The sequence below is a fragment of the Danaus plexippus genome, chromosome 11, assembly GCF_018135715.1.
Source record: "Danaus plexippus chromosome 11, MEX_DaPlex, whole genome shotgun sequence".
Lineage (NCBI taxonomy): Eukaryota > Metazoa > Arthropoda > Insecta > Lepidoptera > Nymphalidae > Danaus > Danaus plexippus.
In genome coordinates, this window is record NC_083544.1 from 606768 (window position 1) to 625421 (window position 18654).

At 35.4% G+C, this 18654-nt stretch overlaps 3 protein-coding genes across 3 annotated transcripts; 1 reads left to right on the forward strand and 2 right to left on the reverse strand.

The window, feature by feature from the left end:
* Positions 1-842: 842 nt before the first annotated feature.
* LOC116765989 (tubulin alpha-8 chain-like) lies at positions 843-5501 on the forward strand. Its single transcript, XM_032655642.2, has 9 exons — positions 843-1004; positions 1212-1431; positions 2016-2188; positions 2259-2387; positions 2512-2682; positions 3043-3183; positions 3355-3570; positions 3812-3975; positions 4732-5501. The coding sequence occupies exons 1-9, from the start codon at positions 1002-1004 to the stop codon at positions 4862-4864; spliced, it is 1350 nt and encodes a 449-aa protein (XP_032511533.1). The 5' UTR covers positions 843-1001; the 3' UTR covers positions 4865-5501.
* Positions 5502-8332: 2831 nt separating this feature from the next.
* On the reverse strand, positions 8333-9564 carry LOC116766012 (retinol dehydrogenase 11-like). Its single transcript, XM_032655669.2, has one exon. It carries the CDS (start codon positions 9506-9508, stop codon positions 8522-8524), a length of 987 nt encoding a protein of 328 aa, XP_032511560.2. The 5' UTR covers positions 9509-9564; the 3' UTR covers positions 8333-8521.
* Positions 9565-16591: 7027 nt separating this feature from the next.
* On the reverse strand, positions 16592-17575 carry LOC116765948 (retinol dehydrogenase 11-like). Its single transcript, XM_032655598.2, has one exon. The coding sequence runs from the start codon at positions 17573-17575 to the stop codon at positions 16592-16594; it is 984 nt and encodes a 327-aa protein (XP_032511489.2).
* Positions 17576-18654: the final 1079 nt, after the last annotated feature.

Consider the following 18654-nt stretch of genomic DNA (forward strand, 5'->3'; position numbering starts at 1 on the left):
TGGCTGCGCGTGAAGCCGCGAATTAAGTGTTGATAATTACAATTAATTAAATGTTGTAACACTTTGTACGTTTTTTACGTTTACTTTTGTTCAAAACGGAGTCCCGTAAATGTCATTTTTTACCTTTGATTTTATATACATGGAACAAACAACAGAGGAAAGTTTTTTTTTAAATACTGTTTTATTATCCAACAACCAAATTTCTCTTTAGCAATTTGCCTAAAACCTAAATATCATAGTTATCAGTTTAGATATTATAACATTTTAATATTAATATATAACCATATTTTTATTATCTAAATTCTTTTAAATGAAAAGAAAAACTGTAATGAAGATAAAAGTGCAAGTTGCATATTGGCTTATCAATATCCACTTTCGAAACGGCTCTAACCGAACTTATAAAATTCACCAAACGACAGCCCTAAATAGGAGAGTAAACAGAAAAATGCAAATGAACTTACACTCATACCAGCAACCCTTGGGCGTCCCCTACCCGTCCGAAACTATTGTACTCTAATAGCTTCAACTGGGGTCCATTCATACCCCACTGTACTTGCCACCCTTGATGTAGTTACCACGCACTAAAGAGATGTTTGTCAGAGGCCGTTCTGACGAATCTTGGTTATTAGTATTAGAAAAAAATGCATTCGTTTAGTTTCTCCTTTGTTGACTGAATGAGCTATATTTGTCTGAAGAAAAGAATAAATCGAGGTAATTTTTTTAATAATATGAATTCAAAGAGTTTGCAACACGGGATCTATAGAACCTCATTCCATATAAAAGTTTTCATTATAAAGTCGTGTCGAAGAAAATTTGAAAATGAATTGAACATTTCAAAAATGGAAGAACCATTCACAATAGATCCGAGCAGCCTATCGGACGGGCGATGATTCGCTATTTTTTTTCAAAATTTTAGTTTATACCAAATTTTTGTAAAACTGTTTTAATACAAGTTTTTTTATTTTTTTATGACCTAATTATCAAAATTATAAGTATAAATCATGGTAAGTTTTTAAAAACAATACTTACAGAATAATTCAGTTAGATTAACAGCGGCGTCCAGCCCATAGCCTTTATTATAGTATTATTATGTAATGCACGTATTTGTAAATAGGGATTTAGTATGAAGGAAGGCCTTTGAGACTGTCAGTGGGTTTGCTGGTAGCGTCTTCAGCTTATTTTCCGATGATGTCCATGAGGTTGTATTGTAGAGGGAGTGCATCTCGGTGCACGTGGGGCAAGCGGGCGTTCAGATGGGGGTGGCGTGTTGGCAGCTGTATTGCCTCGAGCACGGCATCAGACCTGACGGGACGCTGCCCGGCTGTGACAGCGACGTGGCCGACTCCTGCTTCAACACATTCTTCTCTGAAGCGGACCGAGGCAAGATGGTGCCCAGGGTGGTGATGGTAGATCTAGAAGCTACTGTTATAGGTGAGCTGAATTCTATATCGTCTTTATCGATTTCAAACTTAAGCCCACAATTATCAAGGTACACATTCATGTAGTATTGATTGAATGTTTTGTTGACTTGCTTTTGTGTTCGCTGTACCTGGTTTGTGTGAGAATTCAACTTGTACTGGTGATATGATGCCCGGCTTTGGCACATGAAGCCTTAACCATAAATCTGTGGCAGGTGTCTCCTGATTGATTTGAGACCTTGGCAGATTATTATTCAAAGCTATAAAAGTAACGACAGTAACAATAATGGAAAAATTATATTTTTGTATTTTATTTATTACATAGATTGGACTAATAGCTAACATAGTAGTTAAGCTTTATCTAATAACCTTATATATAGATAGAAAAGCGCAGGATACATAAAAATAGAATGAATCATACTTAAAATAAATATAATGGTACATTATCATATTATACTCTCGTCAAGTGCTAAAAGATTATTTTAATAAACAAACCATCAGGATAACGCTAAAATTGACATGACATTTTAAAAGCTAAAATTTGATTATGAAGAAATTTCCAGTCCGCCGCCGAGTGATTCAGAGCGTTTTTTTCAGACGAGGTCCGCACGGGCGAGTATCGTCAGTTGTATCACCCCGAGCAACTGATCACGGGCAAGGAGGACGCCGCAAACAACTACGCGCGGGGACACTACTCGACCGGCCGCGAGGTGCTCGGACCGGTCATGGAGCGAGTGAGGAAGCTGGCAGACCAGTGCACCGGCCTGCAGGTCAGCAAGAAACTCCCAAGCCGCAAGATGTCGTGTGTCGTGGACATGTTGTAAGACGCTGCTGTTTCAGGGTTTCTTCGTGTTTCATTCGTTTGGAGGAGGGACGGGTTCAGGCTTTACGTCGCTTCTGATGGAGAAGTTGTCGGACGAATTCGGCAAAAAGAGCAAACTGGAGTTCGCGATATACCCGGCGCCTCAAGTTAGTTTTTGATTACAATATTAGTTAATCTAATAAAATGTATCATATTCAGTGCTTCCATCTAGTGGAACCATCTGAGCGAACGGATGTGAAGTCCTGTATTTCCGTATAATGTTTGTCCAAGGTGTCGACGGCGGTAGTTGAACCCTACAACGCGGTGCTGACGACGCACGCTACCATCAGCCACTCGGACTGCGCCTTCATGGTGGACAACGAGGCCATATACGACATCTGCAGGAGAAGGCTGTCCATCGAAAGACCGTCGTACGCGAATCTGAATCGGCTTATATCACAGGTAAGGTATCACTGCATCATTTATATCTAAACTTAACCACCTTTATAAAACATATTATTGCAAAAAAGAGACATTGGATCTGATTCACTATATTTAATAAATATTTACAGTACATTTATTAAGAAAAAAAATGTAATAAGGTTGGGCTCACATATTTTTAAGTGTAGTCACCAAAGGCGCTCCAGAAGTGGTAGTAGTTCGACGACTTCAAGTGGTTTGTTACTCAAACACGAGACGAACGTATGTGAAGCGCCGTTGACACTTGATCTCCTTACAATAAATAAAAAAACAGGCCTTTTGTTGCTTTCACTTTATTTATTCATTAAAGGAAAAGCCTGAGTCGCTCATTGTTATGGTCAGGTGGTGTCTTCCATCACGGCGTCTCTCCGGTTCGACGGAGCCTTGAACGTGGACTTGACGGAGTTCCAGACGAACTTGGTGCCCTACCCCCGGATACACTTCCCGCTCGCCGCCTACGCACCAGTCGTGTCCGCGGACAAGGTCTTGGAACTGTTTGGACTAAGCGACATTGTCATAACGTATCCTACGTAACTATTTCAACCAAGACCGACCACCGACCACCATATCCCACACTTTTTTATACACAATTTAATTCTTGTTAAAATATTAGTACGAAATTCATAACGATTGACGATGGATCGTTGCCACCAGGCGTACCACGAGGGTATGTCGGTGTCTGAGATAACGGCGGAACTGTTCGAGCCTCAGAACCAGATGGTGAAGTGCGACCCTCGCGAGGGGAAGTACATGGCGTGCTGCCTGCTGTACCGCGGGGACGTGGTGCCCAAGGACGTGAACGCGGCCATCGCGGCCATGAAGGGGCGGGCAGGGATACGCTTCGTGGACTGGTGTCCCACTGGCTTTAAGGTTGCGACTGAGATTTTTATTTGCACGTTGTTTTGTACGAATATCGCAAAAATGTTTTGGATAAAACTGGAGATGTGGACGTTGTTTGAACAACGAGATTTCTATGTATAATCTGATGCAAATGCCATCAAATGGATCGTGATTTAAAATCTTAATTTAGTTAAGCTTTGGATGACAGTACATACTTTTGGAATGGGTCTGCAATAATATAGACTACTCCATGGTGTGGTCATGGTTCCAGGTGGGTATCAACTACCAGCCGCCGTCGGTGGTTACGGGCGGAGACCTGGCCCAGGTGAAGCGCGCCGCGTCTATGCTAAGCAACACGACCGCCATCGCGGAGGCGTGGGGGAAGCTTGACCACAAATTCGACCTCATGTACTCGAAGCGGGCCTTTGTCCATTGGTGGGTGGTCTTGATTGGTTGTAATAGAATTTCTCCTACATTTAACACACATACCAGGACCTCTTATATCCTGCATCATATTCAGATATTCCCATGTGTCACTTGACCAAATTGTATACAAATACATTTTCGTACTCGAGAGTAGATGTATATACTTAGTAGTAATAGATATACATATAAAAGTTTCATTTAACAAAAGGATGATGAAAAGCTAAATGTTTTATACATTTTTTTACATTTTCTTTACGCTTTGTTTTTTCTTTATTTCATTTATACAATGTAGTGAACAGTGAAACGTTTTAATGACGTCTGTTACAACACTTATTACGATACGACGTTCTAATGAATAATTTTGTTAATGAGGTCTTTCGTCTTGCATTTTCGTTGCAATTACCACGCATTCCTCATTTATTATTGCTCATTAAAAAAATAATACGGCGGGTAAATACAATTTAAAATGTAAATCTAGATGGTAGCTGTATTTAAATGTTTATAAAAAATCTTTATTATTTTGGGTCAAATTCAATTTAGTAACATAACGTATTGTATTCAATTTACAAATATAACTGCAGAGAAAACTGTAGGCAGTTATTTTTGACACCATCCATTCATTATCTACTTAATTTTTTTTGTATAGGAATTATTTCTGTACTATGACTGATACATAATTTGTCATATAGCATATATCTGCGAACAGAGTTCGAAGTATGAGGTATGTATAAGGTTTTAAGTTTCATACTGTGTGGATGCTGTCAGGTACGTGGGCGAAGGTATGGAGGAGGGGGAATTCACGGACGCCCGGGAGGACCTCGCGGCGCTCGAGAGAGACTATGATGAGGTGGCCATAGAGACGTCGGACATGGCTCCGGGCTGCGAGGACGCCTTATGACGACACGTACCTTGAAGTTTGACCGACGCTCCGTGACACCGAGCCCCCACAACATACCGGCCATGAATCCCTTCCATGGGACGTTCCTTGCGTGAAATATAACATATTGGTAATTGCCCTGCCCTCCCATCACAGCCTGGTTGTGGAAATCACCTCGAGTTGGATTACTATTGGTTGCGAATTCAGCAGAATCGGTTTTAACACCACACTGACACCGCACGGCCACAGTGACGTGACGTCTGATCGTCGCAGCAGTGGGTGTAGATTGGCTTGTCGTGGCCGTGTCGTGGTCGCGTGGTGTGAATGCGTGGCGCAGAGCGTCGCGACCGAAGCGGACGCACTAAACCACGGCCGCATGTTTATAATGTTGATTATGGCAGAACTGCGAAATTTTTTAATGATTGAAAAAGTCCGCCGAGGTTGGATGATGCTGCCCGCTGGCCCTCGGGATGACTCCCTCACTGGCTACCTACCTACTAACAGCAACGAAATGACGAACCATCACTTTGGCTCGTGTATCACGTGTGGCGAGAGGTTTTTGTTTTGTATGTCCGTTTGTGTAAAAAGTAATGTTCAGTCTTGTCCTTACTATACAAAACTTAATTTAAAAAAAATAAAAAGATTAATTTCACAAACAGCTCCATCTTCCTCACCCCCCCCCCCCTCCCATCTCATAAACTTATCTTTTATTTAGAAAATTTAGTTTTTTCTTCGGAACAAGGGAAATTAGTTTGTCCTTGTGAATGCGATGACAAAGTATAGATTTTTTGACAAAAGATTTGGTTTGTTCATTTTATTTGCAAAAAAGTTAGAGGCAAAATATTTCCACAGAGTGCGGTTTCTTTATGGTTCAAAAAATAATAAAATGCACAACTATATTTTAGTACAGAATTTAACTATTTACTAGGACTCGTAACCATAGTACTACTAAAAGAATTGTTTGGGTAGTCTCAAAAAAGGTCAACGTTTTGGAAATTAGAGCATATCCCGTACAGGACTGGTTTACCTTGACACTTGACGAATAGCTTTGGCTTCACTCGTATCTATTCAAAGATTAAATATTAAAATTTGTATTTGCATACTTAAGGTCACTCCCTGATTTCCGCAGTCCGAGTCAAGTTGCATAAGTTATATAGCGAGAGAAGTATATAAATTTACTTACGAGAATATCGTAAGAAGCCGCAGTCTAGATAATAACTATAATTATCGTTAAGAAAAAATATTCCAGTACAATTATTAATTATTAAGCAATTTAGCAATTGGGACGTTCGTAGCGTACATGAGGCAGCGTATCAGCAGAAATTTGACCTCCATCCCATAATTGTTTAAATCACTTATAATAATGTTTGTCACCTTTTCATTAAACGCCTCGTAAGACAAAAACAAATTACCATGCCGCTGAGATATAAATACAAATCTTTTAAGAGAAGTGATCCTTTTAGTAAAACTTGGCGAATGTTGATCTGTGACGAATTCGTTAAAATGGGATGTGTGAATGAGTGTCGTATATTCCACTGTAAAACCAAAAAGTATCGCTAGCAGTGTTAATATATTTTTAAATAAAGTAACACTACACCAACACCTCGGTATATAAAAAGCTTTAGTATATATATATTTAGGGAACACACATTTAATTTGAACCGAACCTTAAAATTCCCGAACGCACCCGAAGTGACGTTAAAAGCGATAACATCTGGTTTGCTGACTTTACGCGGGAAAGTATTTTGTCGACGACTTGTGTCTTTGTAAATTGAATTTAACTTATTTAAGGTGTTTTGATTTAAGATAATAATGAGTTTGTTCTAGTTAAAAGTACTGGCTTTATAAGGCAACTTTATTTTATTGATAATTTTGTTAGAAACCTATATATATATATATAGTTCATTTCAATAGAATTTAACAATCTTGTAAACAAACGTGATCAGTTGATATTGAGAGACTTGTCTGTGCCCCTAGTGATGTGAGTACTCTTTAAGATACTTTCATCTTATTTATTTATATAAAAAAAATAAGTTATTCATTTTTTGTTAAGTATTTATAGATACGTATAGATACTTGTGAGAAACAATATAAAATCCCAGAGGATGTTTGTGCGTCGGCCTCCAGACCAGACATATTTCGGTATTCGCGAATTCTAAAGCGCGTTGTGTTAATAGAGCTTACGGTTCCTTAGGAAATCAAACGTTCCTAAAGACTATGCCATCAAAGTTAATAAGTGTTTCGAGCTCACTAACGATTAAAAAATGTTTTATTTGTACTTTATAGTGCCATCTATATTTAGTTCCGCTTGCTCAATACCAGAAAAAATGCAATATTACGTCTCAGTTTTAGCTGGTTTCTATCGCAGCCTGTTGAATACACTATAGTGTTTGTTATTATCAGATCTTTTTAATATTTGTGAGTTGGTTAAAGTTCAAATAATAATGATTACGTATCATCATATATAAAAGAAAGTCACGTTAGTTACGAGTACACTATTTATAGGTTATGGTGAAAATTGGTGGAGGGATAGCTAATGGTTCTTAGCACATAAGATACTTTTCACGGGATCGAAAAAATAAATAAATTGATAAAATCCAAAATCTTATTTACTGCCTTAAGGAGGAACAGATTTCTCCCGGTCAGCTATACATTTCTAATTTTGAAGGTAACGCAGAGGAAGTCGCGGACAAAACTCGTTCATTATAAACTTATCATGTACAACTCTCACTTTTCAAAGATAAATAGACTTTGATGCGTAAATAAGATCGTGTCAATTTGACAAACGTAACAAATTTTCGTATTCAAAATTATTTTATAAAATAAACATACACAGTTGTGTAATGATGAAAAGATTGTTAAAAACAGTGATGGGTTTATTGAGATGTAATTATTATCAGGACTGACATTCAATTGTACGTAAGTTTGTTTATAAGATCGTCAAATTCTTTTGAAACGAATCATATAAATATGACCATAAACCATTATACATGGCAAATATTTAGTCACATAAATACCGTCTTTTGATTTACGGACGGGCCTTTGTAATCATAACGTCAAGGTCGGTCGTTAGGTTATCCTACAATACAATAAAAGCTACCAAATTGAACAATAAATATTAATAATGACATGTATTTAAAAAAGAATTGGAGATTTCCTTTATTTACTTTTTAAAAGCAAAATTCTTTGGTTTGTATATGAAGTGAGTGTGAGATTTACATCTGTAGAGAAACAAGTACACTAAATAACGAGACGTGATTGTTTTTAACTTGTAAAATAAATTTTAATAAAACAAGTAAATACGAGTGCTTAGATCTAGCAATCTGCTTTTATGTCACATTAAATATGTAAAGATGGTATTATAAGTTTCAAAATTAAGTTTTTACCTCTTAAAATTTTGATCTTTAAAAGATTTTAATTTTCCTATCTTCATAAAATTTACATTTCTTATGTGTATTTAGAATAGATACATCAAATAAAATGAAATAATGTTGTTTTGAATATTTTTATAGGTATATTAATTTATAAAATATGTTATCGTATACTAAATATTACTTAAAAAAAAACCGGTCCACAAATATTTAAAGATCACAAGTCAAGTTTCGTGGGAGGAAGCTAAAATAATATTTTTCATGTACCTTAACAGAAATCGTAAGTATGAGGTAGGATTCACTTGTTTCATGTGTACAGACACTGTTGATGTTCCGCTTCAGTGAGTTTGACGAGCTTAATAGAGTCGTCCCACAACCGTTTACGGTTTATTTCACTAAAGGCCGATTGTTTTGCATGTGACACTTGACAGTTTTTGAACATTTGACCACTTATAGTGCCAGCCTTCTTATCCAGAGCCACGTGAATCGTAGTCTGTGCTCCTTCCCAGGGTGTCTTGAAGATCGTGGAGAAGAAGCATTTGATGAGAGGCCCCCACACACATCCTATACTGTAGAATATCTCCGTCCCAACAGCGCCCGGATCCACGCAATTCACGACAACGTTAGATTCACTCAATTTCTTTGATAGCTCGCGTGTAAATACCATTAAGAAAAATTTGCTGTCTGAATACAGTTGCAGCGCGTGCAACACCTTGGAGCGTTTTATGTAACATGCATTCATAGTGCCCAAGTAGTGTAGTAGCGACGACACGTTCACTACTCTGGCGGGTTCCGACTTAGTGCCGGTTCGTTTGAGAAGGGGCAGCAGTAACAAAGTTAAAAGAAAATGTCCGTAGTAATTAATTTGCAAAATCACATTTAGTCCATCTTTGGTCACATCGTCTTCTAGGTAGCCGACGCCTGCATTGTTCACTAAAATGTCCAGTCTATCTTCCCTATTAAGTATGTCAGCGGCAAAATCTCGCACCGACTTAAACGACGACAGGTCGAGCAATTTAAATATAATTTGTTTATTTCCCGTCTCTTCTTCGATGAGCCTCTGGGCGTTCCTTCCTTCAGGTTCGAAGGGGCATGCGATGATGACGCGCGCTCCACGATCGGCGAAGTCGGTGGCTACATTCAGACCCATGCCCAATGTCCCGCCGGTTATGATAGCAGTTTTTCCATCCAACCTCGTCCTTGCACGACATATCGAATTCGTGTTCTTCTGATGAAGACCGATAAGCAATAAACAAATAATTATCAATAATATTATTATTAAAAATAAATACATATTCTAGACTTCCGTATCCTATTAAATTCACTCGACGAATGACCGTCTGTCGACACAAGCTCGCGTTATAAAGGTCTCCTAACTGATAGCATAAAAGAAAACATATAATTCGTTCGGAATTTTTTTTATATTACCAAGTGATGTATTTTATAAAACAAATTTTATGCATTTATATTCATGTATGTAAGTACATTTTTAAATGCCAAATTTCATTATTATATCACTAATTAATTAATGCGCGTGTTCTTATAAAATAAAGTTATTAAATATGATTTGTGAAACAGTCATCGGCGTCTTAGTTGGGGTTCGTAAGAGAATTTAAGACAAAATAATTTAGAGTGAATATATAAATCTCTCTGTTTTTTATGTTGACAACTTCCCTGTCGTTTACCAAACGACTTATAAATACTTATACTGTACACATTCTGTATTTAACAAAATTATATATATTTAACACAGTATGTAAATAAGGCTTTACCTATAATTTAAAATACATACAAATTACAATAATATAAATGATGTAAACTAAGACTAATATTATTAATTGTTTTTGTAGTACACTCTCATCATACGTCGATCAAGATTCCATATCAAAATTAATGTCTATTTAAATTTACTTAACAAATGAAGACAACATATATATTTTTATATTAATATCATATAATTCAGTAATCTTATTAGTATTTGTATTTGTAATGCACCTATGTTTTAACGAGTGTGTCGTACTCAATACTCATAGTAAATTCGTTATAATTCCACGTCAGGTTGTAAGAATCATTACAAACCAGGCGGTTATTGAGTAACGAAGTACGGAAATTTCAGTATGCGTTACTCTTTTTTTATTATTATCGTAAAACAAGGTAAAGTAAAAATAATTATGCAACAATTTTAACGCTTAGCTCATGATTTCGGTTAATCGACTAATTTATGCCGACAATATTTTATTTATTGTTATTTTATTTACATTACAATACCGTATGCAACTTTGCTTGCGTTACTGTTGTGCTGAATAAATTCCTGCTTGAAGCGTTTGCAGTGAATGCCTGATGCCGTACCATCTGATGAAGGACTTACTGCCCACTTTCCTCCCGAGAGAGACACTCCATCTATCTTCTTCTTTATTAAGAAGGAAACTATAACCTTTTGATTTATTTACTTCTATCCTAATTACGTCCAGTTCTGTTATATATTTGCCTGCTTCTACATATACATATATATCTACATACTGTCATTAGAAATGCCTCAGTATATTATCCACTGGAGTTGCAAGGTTGCAATTAAGTTTTTGATTTAAAATCGTGTCAAAACGCTGCAAAATGACGCTAACGTAAATTAACTATGTGTATCCTCTCGTTTAGGTAATAAGCATTAGCTTCATCCACAAAGCTGACTAGCTGAGGGATTTCAATTATTATTAATGTCTAACTTGTGTGTGTGTGTAGGTACAAATACATAAGTAGTCCCGCGGATTTCTTGTTGTCGTGTTCGCTTGATAATGACCAACCAAAAACGAGGACACTATTATGTGATGTTTGTACACGTTTTACACGGACGAAGGCCGCGGTTATTGAAACGAAATAAACACAGGCGAACTTGGGATATTAAATAACTTATGTAATCTAAACAACGACCGTAACTTCCGACACTTCGACATAAAACTGACAAGTCGATGTATTTATTTATTTTTGAGATCACCTCGTTGTTTCATTTTAATAATTGTGTTAATAGTTCAGGCACATTTCGCCATGGAATTATTAAATTTAAAACAGTTACGTTGTTCTTAAGATAAACATTTATGCTAGAAAAAAAATAAGGTTTTTTGGTCAGTTCCTACTCATAGATTTAGCTAACTTCACATGCATCAGTGGCGTGCACACCATAGATGCAAATAAGCAGTGCACACCCTACCCATATAACAATTAAACCTATATTGTTTAATTCTTATTTACATACTTTTAATCATACGTTACGAAATAATTTTTTTTACAGACATTTAAAATGACATTTGATTCACGATTTGTTAAAATTGCCATCTATAATGTACATGAAACGAAACATTTTCCATCGCTGCTGCTGGCTGCTAGCGCCGCTGTGCAGCCAGAGCGGCGCTAGGCACAACTACTCTGTGCTTATTTTCCATACAAATGATCTCAAGGACGATCTACAAATCCCATGTTGTGTGCAGAAAATGTTTGCATTTGTAGGCGTAAAACCTACGCATGTGTTGCATTCGAGAGGCACTGCTTCATTTTTTTCGTTTAAAATGTCATAGAAAGTGCGTTAGTTGTCAATTGAAACGGGACTCTCTGATTGGTCGATAAACTGTTCACATAATTTATCGCCATTTCGTTATTATTGAATATTGTCTTTGTCTTTCTTTTTCTATGCGCAAGTAAATAAGTTTTAAGTAGCTAATTAGTAAATAGTGAATTAATTTACTAATAAATTATGGAAAATTATAGCTGTGAGCTCTGTGCTGGTGATGTGTGTTTATCGAAATTAGTTACGAGTAGAATTTCCATATTGTCGTTTGATAATAAAATTAAGATAATTACAAAGGGAAGGTGTGTGACCAGTTGAGTGTGAACTAAAAGAAAGGTAAAGTCATTCGTTTAAATAAAAAGTATTATGACAGTTTTAATAAGTCAGCAGGTTGTGTACACACAAATAAGTTATTGTGTTTTCCTTGTTTGTTGTTTTCATATAATAATAATAAAAATGTTTGGATTTCCACCGGATATTCCGATTTTAATAACTTTTATAAAGCGGTGATGGACAAATAGTAATCGTTTTAAGGTACTTTCGTGGCTAAGAGGCAGTTGAGAGAGTCATAAAATATATAGATGTTCGTTCTGATCGGACTAGTGTAACTTTATGCGCGAATATTATCAGTGTTTAAATGAAATTAATATTTTCGGATTACTTCGCGTATTTTATTATGTTTAAAAACTACATACTCCCGACGTGTCGGTTACTTTGCAGCAACCGTGATCACGGCAAACATCTCGTCTGCCCGTTAAAATAATAAATTACGCGTAGTGATCCGAAAATATTAGTTTAATTTAAATGAATACTTGCGAAACATCTCATTATTATCAATGTTTTAGAGGAGGAAATTATCATGCAAATTGTTTTTTTTTTCAAACATTTTCTGCTTGCCCTACCCCGAATCTTCGTGCACGCCACTGACATGCATTATGTATATTATGTTTCTACTCGTATTCGTTAGTTTTTCAAATTATATTATACATAATTTGTATTCATTTTAATTACTGTTTCTTAATATTGCGCTCTAAAATAAAACATAGTACATATTTTTATTTTGAATACAAAAGTCAACTTTTATAAGCATTATTGTTTCTGTTATTAAGACAATGGAGTCGATTTTTTATTGAGTTTAATGAAAAAATCTACGTGTACCTAAACGTATGTTACTTACGAGTAACGACCAGAGGCCATAGACCAAGAGGTCATAAAAGATTTTGTGTTATAGCTTCCCTGGACTTTGCAAAATCGATATCCTACGAAAAAAAACAAAAGAATAATAATAATTTGCTGATTGCCAACTGGCTGTGAAAAATACTGCGAAACGTTCGGAAATTTCGAAACTTTAACTACTGTTTAGCGTGACTATTAAATATCGTTTTATTAAATTTTGTACTTTGACATTTCTGATGTAGTTTAAGACATTGCTTACATCGCAGTATAAAAAAAATAAATTCCACATATAACAGATAACACAAAGTTTAATTATTTATATAACTGTTAGATAAGATTACTTTTTTAACCTCTTTTATCAATCATCACATTAACATAAGGTTGAATCGCTTTGTATAAGTTTAAGACAGTCTTTTTAAATTAATTATTAAACATGAGATCCCTGTATGCATCTCTAAGCGCCTGGATTATGAAATAAAAACGAATAGTTTTTATTATTGTATACTAATCATGATAACATCCTCCTTGTCTTGAAGCCTTTGTTGGAAATTAAAAGGTATAGCTAGGTAGTGTTGTTTAGGATTCTGACCTCTTACGACCCCGCACTGGGTACAGATAGTCGAATTGAATGGCCACAAATGTCGACCATTTCTATATTTGATAGTAGACTGAGGTAATTTTCACTTATAATTGAGACATTATTCTGGCGAGCGCTTCTACAATGTATCACGAGCAAGAAAGAAGAAACCTGCAGGTGATAGTGTGTCCCTACTTTTAAACACAGCATGCTAGGTGTACATATATGACGATCCCTAGATTATATTAATACAGTCCACCGAGCGCCGCTGACTACATACATTACAGCTTCCTACATTTCACCACGTTGAGTTTTTTATGTTATATTGTGCTTTTCTGAACTCCGAAATAGTCTAACAAATTTATGCAAACCGAATGATATAATTTAGTCGTTTGCGTGAGGTCTCGTTATAAGATTAAGTGAGGTAGTCGAACCCATTTTTTTTTATCTTTCAGTAGCTTAGATAACCTTCTATACTGATCAACGAAAAGTCCCGTCTTACCGGCACCCAATGTTTGATCAGTTAAAATATAATAAACAGAATATATATATGTGTATTGATTCGTAACTTAACCTATGATAAGAAGAATAAAATCTAAGACTTTCGCGAGTTTTATTCATTTAAATGAAACTAATATATTTCGGATATACTACGAGATGTGAACATCACATAAAATCCGCGTAGTGTATCCGTAATATATTAGTTTCATTTAAATAAAAGTACCTTTTCAACTTATAAATATCCAAAAGTGGGTTTTCAGAATTTTTTGTTATATTAATGTATTTATTATATTTTTTTCTACGCCCTCATTGAATCACATTTTATGTTAGTACATAAGCACTAGTTTTGTAATTATTTTTTTGTTGCTTTAGTTTTCGTACATAGATCAGAGAGTCCAAAATCGGTTTGTACATAGCCATAACATAATATCTTCCAAAAGTATTAACAATACCGGTTTTTACAACTTTGTTTATTCTACTACAATGTGGAGAACTTATGTTCTTTTTGCTGACGTCATGTCACAAAATTTTAAACATAAAAACATTTATAGTAGGTATGACAAAGTAAGCTATAACCTGTCACGTACACAAGTTTATTTAACTTGCTTAAAGACATCATTTGGTTTTTATATAATGCCTAATGTTTGTGTAACGTGCTAAACTTAATTTACTTTTATTAAATAATAATATGTAATTTTAATTATTATATAGGATGACGAAACTCATCTTCTCAGACAGATAATTAAGACAATGTAGGGACATCAATCATCATCACAAGTCTATTGGTGTCCAGTTGTCCACTGCTGAGCGAAGGCATCTTCTCACATGGTCAAGGTTAGAGTATTAATCACCACGCTTGCTCACGGCGGATTGGCGTTTTATAACCTATAATTTGACATTATAATTCCAGGTTTCCCCACGATTTTTTCTACACCGCCTGTCAGTGGTGTCCAGCTAGGCTTAAAAAGTACATATAAGTCCGTAAACTTTCCAGGTTCCGAATCCGCTACCTCATGTACGAGAGGCGGGTATAACCTCTAGGTCACCACCAATTCTTAGGGACATAAATACTTTTAATAAATAAAAAAATTGACATTGGCAAAATATTCCACAATTCAAGCGGAATGAAGCCATATAACAGAAAAAATACTTTTCAATACGAGTTTCAATTCCTTAAAAACGAGTTGACAATAATAATGGATTTATACGAAGAAAGTTTATATTTGAAGGTTTGCGTCAATATACTTGCCTTTAAATTTACTCCTTGGGATTTTTAGTTTGTTGGGAAAATAAGATAAACCGTTACTTGCTCTTGAAACTCAACCCCTTGCACTCTCAGACCAGGTGGCCTGTAAAATATTTTCACGCCTCTTCTTTTTTCCTCTTTCTTTTCCAAAAAATTTCACCTTTCCAATTTTTAAAAGCTTATTTATACCCTATTGTGTAAGAACCAAGATGAACTCAAATTAAGTCACTACATTTTCTCATTTAAGTAAACAATGCCAGACGAATATCAGTGAATATAATAAAAAAAAAAAAAACACAACATGTCAGCATTTCGTAAGAAACTCGTCTTTTAAATATAAAATTTGTCTCAAAAAAATGTCATATTCAGTAAAGAATTCCTCGCCAGCTCTCGCCGCTGACTGTCATTTCAGCTAGTGGTATTATTTTCGTCTCATGTAACGACCATTTATCCTTGAAATCTCTGTGAATAACTATTTCAATAAATAATTTCACTATTTTAATTTCATTTCACTTGTTTTTCATTTTTAAGGTTCGACTCTATTCTGTCCTATTGAAAACTTCCTACAATCGGAACTCTAAAGGTTCCTTTTTTATCCACTCCTATGGTATTTAATAAGAGTTGATGTATATCATAGAAAATTTAACATAAAAAATTTGGGTCTTTAATTTGAAATTTTTTCGATGTGGTTCAATCGATTAATTATTTTAATAAAAAAAAAATAAAGGAAACTGTCATATCAACTTATTTACCTTGAATGGTTTTTAAAAAGTTCTTACAAACAGACCAGTTACGTGAGTGTAAACTTTGTTTTCTTGGTACTGCCAATTAAATTATGACTCGATGAATATTAATAATTTTTTTGTCGTTTTAGTTTGCTAATGGCATCACTAATTACACTTACTGAAGTGGTTGGTACAACGGTTGTACGCCAGTGCGTGCCTGCCTTGTAGAATAATTTAATTTTTAAAATATTTTAATGCTAAAGACCCCTTACTAATTTTCTATTATTAAATTAACTATTAGCAACTTAATAATTTAATAATGTGGAAGAGATGTTTAAAACAAATGAGAAAAATTAATGTACAAGAATTCATTTATAATAAATAAAGAATAATAATATCACGATTTTTTACGCGCGGAACGGACAACAATTATTAAATATTTACAAATGAAATTAATGTTAATTTTAAACTCTTCATGTTAACCTTAAGGTCAATTAAATATTTACATACTGACGTAGAATAAATATAGGGTAACGTAAGATCTTTAGGAATACAACTCACTAACTACTAAGATGAATTACAATTAGGCCAAATATTCATGAATGTAAACAACTATCTATTTCCTCGTCACTCATATTTACTAGGTTCTGGGTGTGTTTCCATAGTTCTTTAGCCAATACTTCACAGCGAGCCGTGGCATTAGCCTGGGATAGTTTGCAGTTCTTGAAAAATTCGCCACTCACTTGGCCAGCTCTCTTGTCTAATGCCACGTGGATAGCTGTCTGAGCGCCCTGAAACGGAGTCTTGAACAGGGATATGAACAAAAACGTTGTTATGGCTCCGTAATATTTGCCTAAATCTTGAAATATAGGCGTGCCCACGGCACCCGGATCCACCACGTTCACAGAGATATGCGAGCCTTTTAATCTCTTCGATAATTCACGTGTAAACATCGCGACGCACAGTTTACTGTTAGCGTAAACTTGTAAAAAATACCAATAGTTTAAAGCATTCAACATTTCGAAATTGGTAGAACCAAAGTGGTGTAAGACTGAGGAGGTGTTAATGACCCTGGCGGGCTCTGATGCTGTCGCGGTCCTCTTCATCAAGGGTATCAACAACAAAGTCAACATGAACTGACAGTAGTAGTTAACTTGCATGGTGCAGTTCATTCCATCCTTGGTCAACCTTTCGTTCATTGACCCAATGCCAGCATTGTTTATTAAGATGTCCAGCCTCTCTTCGTTTTGATTTATTTCCTCAGCGAATTTCCGGACCAGCTTACAAGATGACAGATCTAATAGTTTGAAGACGACGTTATCGTTTTCCGTTTTCTCGACTATCTTTCTTCTGGCCCACATCCCTTCCTCCACGAAGGGACAGGCGATGATCACCCGCGCTCCTCTATCGGCGAAGTCCATTGCTATCCGGAGTCCCATTCCGGAAGTTCCACCAGTCACAAGAGCTGTTTTCCCATCAAGCCTCTTCTTCGATCTGCATATATTATTAGTATTTTTCTGATAAATCCCAATACCCAGGATAGCTATTATGATGACAAGAATGATGAACAACACAATCATTTTAACTACGCCACCGGGGCAAGAGTATGTGGTGTATTGCCGAAGTCCTAGAGTACACTGATGATTATGTATAATCTACTTAAAATAAACAAAATCCTCAATGGATGGCAGCGCACTCGTATGGCCGACCAGCGTGTGGCGTGGCGTTGTGTGTTGACTGTAAACCAGACGTCAGCCAGCACCTACGTTTACTTTTATACAACAGTATTTTAAAAGCGAATAACTAATTTGTGACAGATAACATTGATAGCAAAATATAAAAACCAGTTGCTTACATTACAATGTATAATAAGGAATTAATACATTGCCTTCCATTTGTTACTGTTTACTGAATTAATTCATAGATGAATTGTAATTTCTTTTATTCGAGACAGACATTTCAATAGTAACGAAAATTTAGGCTAGACAAAGTTTCCATGACCATAGTTCCTACATTATATTTAAGGCCGAAAAAACTATAAAATTGATATTGCAGCCATAAAATAAGTAAGGAGATTAATAAATCTAATATAAAACTATTATTTATTTATCACTAAACTAACTGTCTCTCCCGACTTCGTCCTCTTTAATGCTATAACTATTTTGTCATCTGCTTTCAATCTTAGTTTATAAGTTCGAAAACAATCTAGAAAGCTTTCAAATAGCTATCAAGCAACAGTACATAATGACATATAGCTTTTTAGGGACTCAGGTTATACAAGTCCTGATAGAGGAATCACTAATTAGACTGCTCAGAGAAAGTCTATGGCACATCCTTTTATAGCGTCGCTCTAAAATAGTGAATAGTTCTTCAATTGTAGAGGTTTGCGTAAAAAATATTTTGTATTATTTGTGAGTAAAATATATGATGTTTCATATAGTAATTTTCAAGGACGCCCGCCTTTAAGGTAATATATTTTAATGTTGCTAAGAAAATCGTAGTTTATTTGAAATATGTTAATTCTTTAACAAGTAAACCTTATTTGATGACAAAAAACACAGGAAAAAAAAAACGCAAACTGTTATTTACAAGGCAATAAAAATGAATTATATTATTTTGTATTTTTCGTTTTTTTTTTTTTACATTTTTTTCCTCTGTT